Source organism: Cyprinus carpio, chromosome A6 (assembly GCF_018340385.1).
Source record: "Cyprinus carpio isolate SPL01 chromosome A6, ASM1834038v1, whole genome shotgun sequence".
NCBI lineage: Eukaryota > Metazoa > Chordata > Actinopteri > Cypriniformes > Cyprinidae > Cyprinus > Cyprinus carpio.
In genome coordinates, this window is record NC_056577.1 from 17,556,282 (window position 1) to 17,568,246 (window position 11,965).

Here is an 11,965-nt window from a genome sequence, read left to right on the forward strand (position 1 = left end):
GAATTCAGTTTTTTTGCTAATTGTTTATTTGTTTTTAAATATAGCTTTAGTGCATTAAAATGTCTCATTATAAAGAATTACTTCTACAGCAGTGGAGAAAAATCCTGTTTAAATTGTAAAGGTTTAATTAACTTCAAAACACAGCATTCAGAAATAACCAGTGAAGGGGTGAAACCTCCTTTCATCCAGATAATGTCTTATGAAAGTAAATAATTAGAAAAAAGCATGAAATGCTTATTTAAATTTGTGGATTAATTGCTTTTGATAAAGAAGACACTACACACTGAGTGTGAGGTGTTTTAGATTAACATATTCTGTACATTCAAGGGTTTCTTCAATAGTCTTTAACTGTGCAGTGGAAGTATCAGCCAATACAATACAAGGTCAATACATTCTCATGAGATTATTTGTGATCCATGGCTCGCTGTCATGTTGTATTGTTAAGCTGCTATGTAACTGACTTAAAGTATTATGTGCTATTTTTTGATATTTTATTTGCTTGTGAGTTAAATTATATTGTCTCTCGTTCACTATGGGAAATGTACTGTATGTCTGCAGTAAAATAAGCAGTAAAAAGGCATTACTCACAGAGAAAGGAGTAAAACTACAAGGCACAAAGAAGGCAACCTTAAAAAGGATTACAACACTAATCAGCAGTAAGGCATCTGTTAAGGCAGTAAGAATACTCGTATTAGCAGCTAATTAACAATGCATTAATCAAGCCCAGACATCCATTATTAACCTCTTGTACTATAACTCAAAACTAGTAATTAATAATAAATGCTTTGGCCTAAATGCTGATTTATTAATAGCAGGGAAGTTCAGCATATGGCCTTTTCTATTAAAAGTGTTTTACATAACTATAAGAGAGAGCCTATGGGAAATATGGAGTTTATTTTATTTCAGTTCCATAAGTGATGGAATCACAATGACCTCAAGTTCATACATTACTAATGTTGATGTATTATAAGCCTTTTTTAATGCAGTGCAATTACCAGTTGGTCGGTTTTTTTTTTACCAAACAGTTATTACTCTGAATCTTTGTTTTGGCGATAGAATTCATAAGTCCTAAATGTGACAGCCAGGCATTGTTCAAGAAAACAATCATTCATGCATTGGACTTAAAACCTATAACCAGTAACTGATATAAAGCCCCAACTTCACCATGTGACAGCTAGCCCTTTTCTCCCCATGTATGTATGCGTTCATCAGTATATTTGACTCTGTGGTCATAGAAAATAGAATCCCAGTCTGATGCGTTGTTGTGAAAAGGAGGCACTACTGACAGTGAAGCTGTTAGGAGTGTGTGAGAACAGAGCTGGGGAGAGAGTCACTTCAGGCAAGTCAAGCACCTCATTAAACAGACAGTGAAGGATGAACTTGCTCCTCAGAAGTGGCCGAAGCAGTCAGGCAGAGAGCACTCAATGAGATTTTAACATCCCTTAAAGAGAATCTGTAAATGCACAGAAATTCATTGATGATTGTCAAGCTAAATTGATTAAGAAGACCTATATAGCAATGTTTTCTTTGTCCATGCTTGCACATTCATAAATTTCATTTCATAAAGTTTTGCTGCTAACCTCTTTAATTAAATTTACAGTATTATATAGTATTTTAAATATCACTTTATTGTTATGGCGCCATCATGTGTTCAGTTGCAATGTTGCATGGCAGTTTCCGTATTGTTTTTGTTAGTTCGACTTTAAAATTTAATCTCAATTTGTTTTTCTTTTAATTGAATATAATGAAATGTCATTTAATTTCCTTTTTTATTTTTATAGGGCACAAGGAATACAAAAAAAATATATATATATATTTTACTCTGTACTCTGTTTACTTGGTTTTACTTTTACACAGTTATATCACTATAAATATATAACATATAAACATACACAAGCAATATACAATTTTCCTTCTCTGCTTATCTTTAGTTGTGGCACCTGAGGTCATCCACCTCCATGAGTCAGTAGTCACTATGGCAACAAGAAACGCTTCTCTCTTAGCCCCGCCTATCAGCAACAGTTGCCAGCTGTTAACTTCTCCTTTCAGTTTGCAGCTTAAAGCTTTTAACTGATTATTATTATTATTATTTTATTATTATTAACTTTTGTAATCAAGACAAAGGTAAGTGTCTGAAACATCTATGTCTAGACGTTACTTTTGTGTACAGTATGTCGTTGTTGTCAACCGTTGATCGCAGAAATAACAATCACATAGGTTACTTTTTAATGTATGTTAGTTATATTAGTATAATTTTCCCCCCCGCGGTACTGTTATTAGCAAGGCTACTGATGGGTCATTGACGACATTAGATATTATAAATGTGAGCAATCTTTTAAAAATCAAATCTCAAGTTAGTGCGTGTAATTAGTTACAACGTTGAAACTATTTTTAGATTTTTAGATAGAGATTTAATAACTCTAACTGCTAATTTACTTTGTTTGCAACTTTGTCAGCACACACTGCTAACACTTATTTTCCAAAACGATTTCAAACTTCATTTTTTTTTTTTTTATTATTATTATTTTTTTTCCATTAATATCATGAATTTTGAGCCATGAGCATATTGACGAAGATTTGTTGGGGTTGTATTTGAACTGAACAAAACATAATTTTTTTTTGTTTATATATATGTCATATAAGTCATATATGAGTCATCAAGCGGTCATCTATTTGTTTGTTTGTTTGTTTTAATCACATGACAATAAACTGCGTCTTGCACCTTGGTCATACACACTGAGGTTGATCTGATTATTTTCTAACCAAAATACTTCATTGCTCATACATTAGGCCTACATACACACATAGGCTACATAATAATTAGACACGTGCACAAAAAAATATACTTTAATTCCTAATATTAAGAGAAGTGATGCTGATTCTGGTGGGATCAAATAATTTAGTTATTTGGTCACTCAGTCACTGAGATCCAGGGAAAATGTTTATATTATGTTGCATGTAATTCACCTGGTTAACTGTTGAGATTGTTCAGTCAGAGGTGTGATTGGTTGTCTTGAAACATGGGAAGTAAAATTAGCCAGGTAGTGTTACGGGTTTAGTTTGAGTTGCAGAGAGACAGTTTACTGTTGATATGTAAACTAAAAGGCATTAAACTCAGTTCAGACCCCATGGCACTGATTCATAGCAGAACAAGATGAACCCTTACCAAGTGCATTTTCAGGTAAAAATATTTGTTTTTGACTGTTATAAAAAAAAAATAAAATGTTCTTTAAGAAATATGAGATCTCTTTCATATACAAGACTCACTTAACAGATTTATATTTGGTTCTGTTCTTATGGCTGACGTACTTACTATGCATGCTAATGTATATTATAGTCTATGTACTGCACAGAAAATAAGAGAAGAAATGCAGCTCTTGCTCTCTTTCACACACATTTTATTGTTGACAATTTGGAAAGCTTTTCATTGAAATTACAGTCCTAAAAACAATCGTGCAAGAGTGGCCGCTGACAATGGCTTTTAGTTGTTGTCATAGAGATGGACTCTTTGACTTTCACAAAATTTTGTCTGCCATTTAATTTACATGAATATATGTGACCCTGGACCACAAAACCAGTCTTAAGTCGCTGGGGTATATTTGTAGCAATAGCCAAAAATAAATTCTATCAAAATGATCGATTTTTCTTTTATGCCAAAAATCATTAGGATATTAAGTAAAAATCATGTTCCTTGAAGATATTTTGTAAATTTTCTACCATAAATATATCAAAATGTTAAATAACAGTGTCAAGGTCCAGAAAAGTATGAAAAGCATCGTCAGAATAGTCTGCCATTTACCACTTTTATTTTGTTTTATTTGTATACAAAAAGTATTGTCGTCGCTTCATAACGTTATGGTTGAACCACTGATGGCAGATGGACTATTCTGACAATGCTTTTCATACTTTTCTGGACCTTGACAGTGTAATTAACTTGGCAGTCTATGGGACAGTCACAAGCCTCCTGGTTTTCATCCAAAATATCTTAAATTGTGTTCCGAAGACGAACAAAGCTTTTATGGGTTTGGAACGACATTGGGGTAAGTAATTAATGACAAAATTTTCATTTGGGGGTGGAGTATCCCTTTAAATACTGGTTTTGTGGTCGGTCCAGGATCACATATTTCCTTCACTTAGCAATTCCATTAGAACAGGGAAAAAAGCAACTACAATAAAAAAAACAATAATGCATAGAAATATATAACTATATATTTTTATATATAACACATACTATAATAAATAATAATACAAAATGTAAAAAATAAAACTAAATTATCTGGTTTTAGATTTAAAAATGTATACATTGCTATGCATTGTTGGTAGGATATTTTTGCTGTTTTTGAAAGAAGTATTTTATGCTGACCAAGGCTGCAAAACTGATTTAATCAAAAACACAGTAAAACAGTAATATTGTGAAATAGTTTTACAATTTAAAATACATTTTTCTGGTTTAAAATATTTTAAAATGTCATTAATTCCTGGATGGCAATGCTGAATTTTCAGAAACAAATACTCAAGTCTTCAGTGTCTCATGATATTTTAACTATGCTAATTTGATTGTCATAGCTTAACTCAAAATATTGTGTTTTCTCTCCCCACTCAGCCTCTGTCTAGGAATCACCACATCCATTCACCTCTCTATCTCAAACCTTTCACTATGTTGGGCCAGTTCTCCCCTGGTGAGCCCTACAGTGCTCTCTCTACCACACCGCCCTGGAATCCAGGACACCAGCTTCAGCCCTTCCGCTTCCGCTCACGAACTGAGCCCATAGACTGGAGGCGTCTCTCTGCCCTTGACGTGGAACGTGTCGAGCGAGACATGGATGTTGATGTGCTTCAGAATTTCATTACGACCGTAACATTCTGTGCCGTGGAGGGCGAGAGGTGCCCAAACTGTCGAGGACCTGCTGACCCTTCTTTGATCAAACTGCTTCGTATGTCTCAGCTGAGCACTGAGTACCTGCTGCACTGCCAGGACTTGCTGAGCTCTCAGCTGTCAGGACTGGAGGAACGTCTGCAGGCGGCACTCTCTCTGATCCAGAAAGGAGAAGAAAAACGAGCAGAACTTGAAAAAAATTTGCAAGAAGCCAAGCAGGAGAATCGACGGAGAAAAAAAATGATCGCCACTCAACAGCTCCTCCTGCAGGCCAGTGCTAATAATTATCACAAGGTGGTCTTAAAAATTTTTGAACATTTGAAACCCTTTTAAAACCTTACACTCATAATCATACATACTGTTCAAACATTTAGGGTCTGTATGATTTGTGTGTGTGTGTGTGTGATTGAAGCCTCTTATGCTGACAAAGGCTGCATTTATTTGATTAAAATCTATATTAAAAACAGGAATATTGCAAAAGTATTACAACTTAAAATACCTGTTTTCTATTTTTAATGTATTTTAAAAATGTAATTTATTCCAGTGATGGCAAAGCTAAATTATTCTAGTCTTCAGTGGCACTTGACATGATATTATCAGTGTAAAAAAATCAAATTAAATTAAATTGGAAACTGTGACTTTTTGAAGGATTCTTTAATGAATAGAGTTAAAAAAACAGCATTTATTTGAAATATAATTTTTTTAACATTGTACATTTCTTTACTGTCACTTTTCATCATTTAATGAGTCTGTGCATCATGAAAGCATTAATTTTTTATATATATAAATGAAAATCTTACTGACCCCAAACATTTTAAAATAACTGTTTTCTATTTTTAATGTATTTTAAAATAATTTATTATTATTTTAGAATTTATTCCTGTAATGGCAAAGCTAAATTACTCTAGTCTTCAGTGTCATGGATATTATCAATGTTAAAATAATAATAATAATAATAATAATAATAATAATAATAATAATGGAAACTGACCTTTTGAAGGATTATTTAATGAATAGAGTTGAAATAGCAATATTTTAACATTGTAAATTTCTTTACTGTCACTTTTCATCAATTTAATGTGTTTGTGCATAATAAAAGCATTAATCTTTTTTTTTTTTTTAAATAAATAAATAAAAGGAAAATCTTACCGACCCCAAACTTTTGAATGGTAGCATTTTGAATCTGTAGGCTAATAAATGTAGGCCTATTCCCCTCCATCAATACCTTAAAAAATATAGTGTGATATCTTGTTCTAGATAATAAAAATAACTTTTTAAATTTGTATTGAGCTATCATTATACTAAGCTAGTAGGCTAAGCTGGTATTTTGCTAACCAAGGCTAACTGAAAAGATAAAGAATTGAAAATGTGTAATGTGAGCATTACACATTATTTAGTCTGGTAACATAATGTTACATGTAATATGCAATTTAAGAAACATTAATATAATTTCATGATTAAGTAGATACTGTAAAATTGGCACAGAATGAACTACTGGCTGCTTGGTGACCTTTAGTTATCATAAAACCAGTTCTAATATTTTTGATGCCTTTTCATTCATGACAGTGCCAGTTCTGTGAAAAATCATTTGTCAACTACTCTTACTTACAAGCACATGTTCAGCGACGACATCCTGAAGTTACAGATGCAGGTTGGTGGAAAAAAAATGGTTTTTAACTAAGGTTGAACTTCATTGATGATGTGGTTGGAAAGAATGATTAATAACTGAATATCACTGCTTGTGCATATGTCTCAGAGAGACAAAAGAAGCACAAGGTAGAAGAGATGGAAGATAGGATAGAAGAGCTAAAGGAGAAACTGAGATTGACGCAAATGCAGCTACAGACAGAGAGAGAAACAGAAAGTTTGAGGCGTCAGCAGGTGAGTTTGTTTAAATCAAGATCCAGCATAGAAAAATTCTTAACGCTGTTTTCTTCTGTATCTATTTACAGTATTTGATACTTACTGAAATTGTCATGTGTTTGTTTGCTTATTATCAGTTCAGTAAGCCTTATACTTCTTAAAGGTATACAGTAGCTTTCATTTACCCACCCTTACTATTATCAAGCAGAATTTCAAAGCTGCTCTTTTACATACATTGAAAGCATCTGGAGACTATAAATTATTTGCATAATTGGGGGAACACTAAAGTTTTGCGAGCAAAACCAAAATCATTGAAAATCATTGAAATATATTTTTTCTATCACCATCTCTAATAATTCTAATCTCTTAAAAGGAATATGTTGAGGAAAAATAATATTCCAGTGCTTTTGTTTTCCCTTGAGTAACTTGCATTCAACTGTGAAAATTTTGCATTATATCAAAAAAGTTTTGCGTTCTAATGGAAACTTTTTGCTTGCTTGCAAAACTTTTAAATGCAATCACAAAACTGATGATCAGAATAATTTGAAATGGGGAAAAAAACTGTTTCAATGCTTTTCCAAGCAAACATAACATTTCTTGCAGGAATACAATACTTTTTATAACAGAACACAAATGCAAAGTTTCTAGGGGGGACGCAAAAGTTTTGTGAGCTAGTGTGAAAGCATTGAAAGATCTAATTTTTACATCACCATTTCCCCTTAGATGACGAAGACTCCTTGAACTCCATATGAAATACCAGTTTAAGAGGAAATATATCAATTAACACAGATGTGTTCCAGGAACAAGAGGAGCAGCGAAGGAGAGAACAGTCAGAGAAGGAAGCACTGGAGAGATGGAAAGAAGAGGGAGAGAAGAAAATCTCAGCAGGAAATTGGAGAGCTGAGACAGTTATTTCTCCAGGAGTCTAAAGACATGGCAAGCAAGAGATCATCCATAGAGGCTGTGAGTATACAGTACATTGGTTTAAAATGAATAGCCAACTTTAAACTGTCACCAGTAGATGGAGACAGATCCTCTGGTATGTATGCCTGCCAGGCAGCCAACAGATGAGCTCCTGGGGTATGTTTTGTGTATGTCGTTGTAATAACATTTTATGTTTTTTGTCATCGTTCCATCTATAGAAACTGCTAGTGTTGCAGAACAAAGAGGTGGGTGTAGCTAATAATGTCACTTTACAAGAAGAGAGTGACCCTGAGAAAGAACTGAGAGAAAACAGAGAGAGAGAGAGCTAAAAAGAGAAAATGGCCAGGAAGGTGAGAGTTCTTTGCTTGTTCACTGAGTCATGCATGAGTCATTAATACAATGCATTTTTAAAATGAATGGTTATTATTTTTCAAGTTGGCAAAAAATTGGTTGGAAAAGAAAAAGGATTATTCATCAGCAGACACTGAACAACTCTTAGGCAAGTTCTTTCTATTTAGGAATGCCCAGTAAAGAATCTGAGGCAAAATAAATTACTTACGAGACTCTGTGAGTCTCAAGTATCAAATCTTAAATGCGATTAAGGTACATTTTCTCACACTCAAATATTAAAATCTGCAGTAATGTTTAATTGGCTAGGTGTACAAGACTGCCTCTGTGATCTTTGGTGACACAAGTGTGGGCATGCTTACGGTCTTTACAATGTTCACATTTACTATATGGGGAAACTTTTATACAAAACTTGGCTAGATATAATAAATGTTTCTCGAATTAAATAGGGGGTAGTGGTATATTAAAGACAAGAGAAAACGTCCTCCTTACATTACTGCGTACCTCTCTGTGGTAAATCATCAAAATACAGCACAGAGATTCCTTCATTCTTTCTTCTGTTGATTATGTGGTTCAGCATCCGTCCGACTGCTGGGGGATAACAAGCTGTTCATTCTCTTTCTGCGTGGAACAGCTCTATATATAAGATCGTACTGTTTGCGACTGTTAAACAAGACTTCAACATCCATTATGGACATTATGTTTCAGTAGCTACATTTGGTAACAGACCTCTACGATGTGAGTAAGCACTCGCTATGTGACTAAATTTCCATTCCATTTTCCTGTCAAAATAGTGGATTATATTTCAAACAACAAAATGTACAGTTTTCAGGCTAAAAAACAGATCATTCTGAAACTGAAAATCTGGTCATACTTTAGACAGCTATGTATTAAATAGGAAATATGTTCTGAATCTGATAATCTGTTAGCACGCTGAATTTTCTGTTGCCATGCTGGCACTGCTTGTCACTGAAAACTGATGTAAGGTCAAAACTACATTACAATATATATATATATATATATATATATATATATCTATATATATATATATATATATCTATATATATATATATATATATATGCATAATAATATGCATATTTAAGACTTTTTAGTTCACAGAGTGCTTGCATTTTTTTGCTGTTTACCAGTTTCTCAATATATTATACATGTCCATTTTTGTCATTTAGAAAAGTGAATGGAAGAAGAAATTTCAGGAAGCACAGAACAGACACCAACAGGAGAAAGCAGAGGCAAGTCTTTGTAGTATTGCACTGTCTGGGCATTATGAGTGTATTTAACTTTAAGTTTTTGTTTAAGTTAAAAGATATTTAAAGAAATTTTAGAATTCTAATAAATATATATATATAATTTTATGAGTTATACAGAGCTTATTTGTTAAACAAGAACTATGAAGGGAACAAAATTACATTTAAAACGGACTTACTGTGTAATTAGCAAAACATCTGATGATTTCCTAAATTTATTCGAATGCCGATATACTGTAGATAATTTTAAGATTGCTACAGATACAGATATTGGCTCTTCTGCACACCCCTGCTGGGCAACATACTGAACATTCTTATCATGTCTGTGATTTGTATGGTGTGTTACAGCTGAAGAGTGAGAATGCCAGGCTTGTGAAGGCCTTGTCTGTGGAGAAGAACTCTGGCTCCAGTCTGCAGAAACTTCAGCAGCAGGTTGCCTCTCTCTCTTCTCAGCTGAGCCAGAAGGACAGACTCATCAAATCTCGGGAGGAGAAGGTTGGTTATTTACTTCACAGTTACAAACAGTGCATGAAAGATAGCTATAAAACCATGCTCTTATCAGAAAATGTTACCTTAATGGTGAAGCGGCATTAGAGGCACCCAAAAGAATAGCAAAAATGATGTTTTCAGAATCCCCATCCCATCTGTTTTGTCTGGACAACGAAGTCAATTACATGCTAAAAAGTTCATTGCAAGCCATTATGTAAAAATAAGCACCAGTGTTTACACTCTTTGGAGATCCTATAAACCTATAGTTGTCTATACTTATTAAGCTGTGATGGTGTTTTTAAAGTATTTAAAAATGGCACACTTCAACTTTAACTCAATAATAACACATAATTAGATTAACGTGATTGTAGTTATTGCAAAATTATCTGCTGATGTCTTGATTCTTGAACACTATCATCTTTCTTATTGATGCTTCACCACAGATTAAAAAGTTGTCAGTCTCAGGTAATGAATTTTAGCTGCCATATATGGACTTACTCACTGCATGATCACATAAAGATTGTTGCTTTGAATTTAATGTGCTTTGACCCATTTTTGTGTCTCATTTGGTAGCTCCAGTGGTTTTGCAAAAAGCCCAAGATTCTCCTGAGGAACCACAGGAGGAAGACGAAGAGAGTGTGTGGTTCAGTAATTTCTAACCACAGTACATACTGTACATACACCAATCATGCCAGGGGGGGGGGGGGGGGGGGGTGGGGGGGGGGGGGGGGGGGGGGGGGGGGGGGGGGGGTGGGGGGGGGGGGGGTGGGGGGGGGGGGGGGGGGGGGGGGGGATGGAATGGGGGGGGGGGGGGGGGGGGGGGGGGGGGGTGATGTACATTATTAAAACAAAATTTGCATGCACCTTCAGGCATGGAGGATTCAGATGAACCCCAGTGGGAAGGTTCTAAAGTTACGTAAAGGAAAGTCAGAGCTGATGAAAGCGTCTAGACTCATTCTAGAAGAAACACTGGAGGAGAAACTGTAGAATATGGGACTGCGGAAGGTACAGATTGACTCAAACAAGCATCAATATTTAGTTTAAGGCATAAAATACTAAATGAAACAGTATTTTAGGAAATATAGCATGATTTATGTTAAACTGTAGGAATGATAGTCTGATCATTGACATACTGTACAATCCAACTACTAAACTAAAGAACACATCTGTTGCGACTTACGCAACAACAGTCACAACAAAAATATATAAAGTATGCAGCAAAAAAAAAAAAAAAATGCATGATGCATGAATATATGATGTAATTCAATAGCATTGCTCTGTGGTTGAAGTGATGATGTTTTGGCAGGGTACCAAGGGTATCTCTGAGCAAAACTTTAAGAACCTGAGTGCTCTGTTGACTGGTCAGCGGCTGCAGAGATACAGACAGCAGCCAGCCCTTCAGAACCCAAGAGACAACCTGACACATGAGATCATCAGGCGAGTGAAAAGCCTACAGAATAGCCAGGGGAAATAACACCCAGCACTTAAAACAGGGTAAGCAAATGTGTTATTTATCATGCCACCACACTACCCATACTCACACGTCTAACTTATCTGTAAGTCAGTTCCATTTGGTTGCCACTGTTCTGAACCAAGATCAGTCATTCTTTTATATTTGTTTTAGGGGGAAAGAAAAATTCAACCCTAGTGAAGGAAAAAAGCGTCCGATCCAGAGAGGGACTCAAAGTCCTCCATTCGGAGGACCAAGAGCCAGCAGCCACAAGCACTTATTCCAACACCCACCCCACGCTCCAATGCACCTCAGAAACAGACTCCAAAAACACAGCAAAAAAAAGAATGGGTATACTTTCTTTTAAAATTGGTAATGTTCAGAATATTCAGAAAACATATGAAATAGAAAGTTGAGATGTCAAGCTGTTTTTTAACTATGCTTAATATTACCTTATCAGTATGTTTTTAATGAGTACATTTTGTCTTGTTAGCACACCACCTTTCAGTTCAGATGAGGATGAGTCAGTTGAGGACAATGCTTATATCACCAGCTCACGGGGCAAGCCTTCCCCCTCCGTGCGCCTTGTGCAATCAGGATCACTGCTGAACCCAACAGCTGATCCTGATTGGACAGACAGTGAACCGTCAGAAGCTTTCAGACACACCCAAACTCCCCAAAAGTCCCAATTCACATGGTGAGCAAACGCCAAAGCCCTATACGTGTATTTATTTGAATTTCTCCATTTG

General features: G+C 35.1%; 1 protein-coding gene across 1 annotated transcript; it reads left to right on the forward strand.

Annotated features, from left to right (window-relative positions):
• Positions 1-1,856: 1,856 nt before the first annotated feature.
• LOC122145415 (zinc finger protein DZIP1L-like) lies at positions 1,857-10,686 on the forward strand. Its single transcript, XM_042759193.1, is given in 12 exon segments — positions 1,857-2,124; positions 4,604-5,170; positions 6,443-6,527; positions 6,633-6,757; positions 7,540-7,605; positions 7,607-7,702; positions 7,882-8,013; positions 9,200-9,262; positions 9,626-9,772; positions 10,210-10,231; positions 10,340-10,402; positions 10,637-10,686. Coding segments are annotated over 11 exon segments (1,362 nt in total). The 5' UTR covers positions 1,857-2,124; positions 4,604-4,657.
• The last annotated feature ends 1,279 nt before the right edge of the window (positions 10,687-11,965 follow it).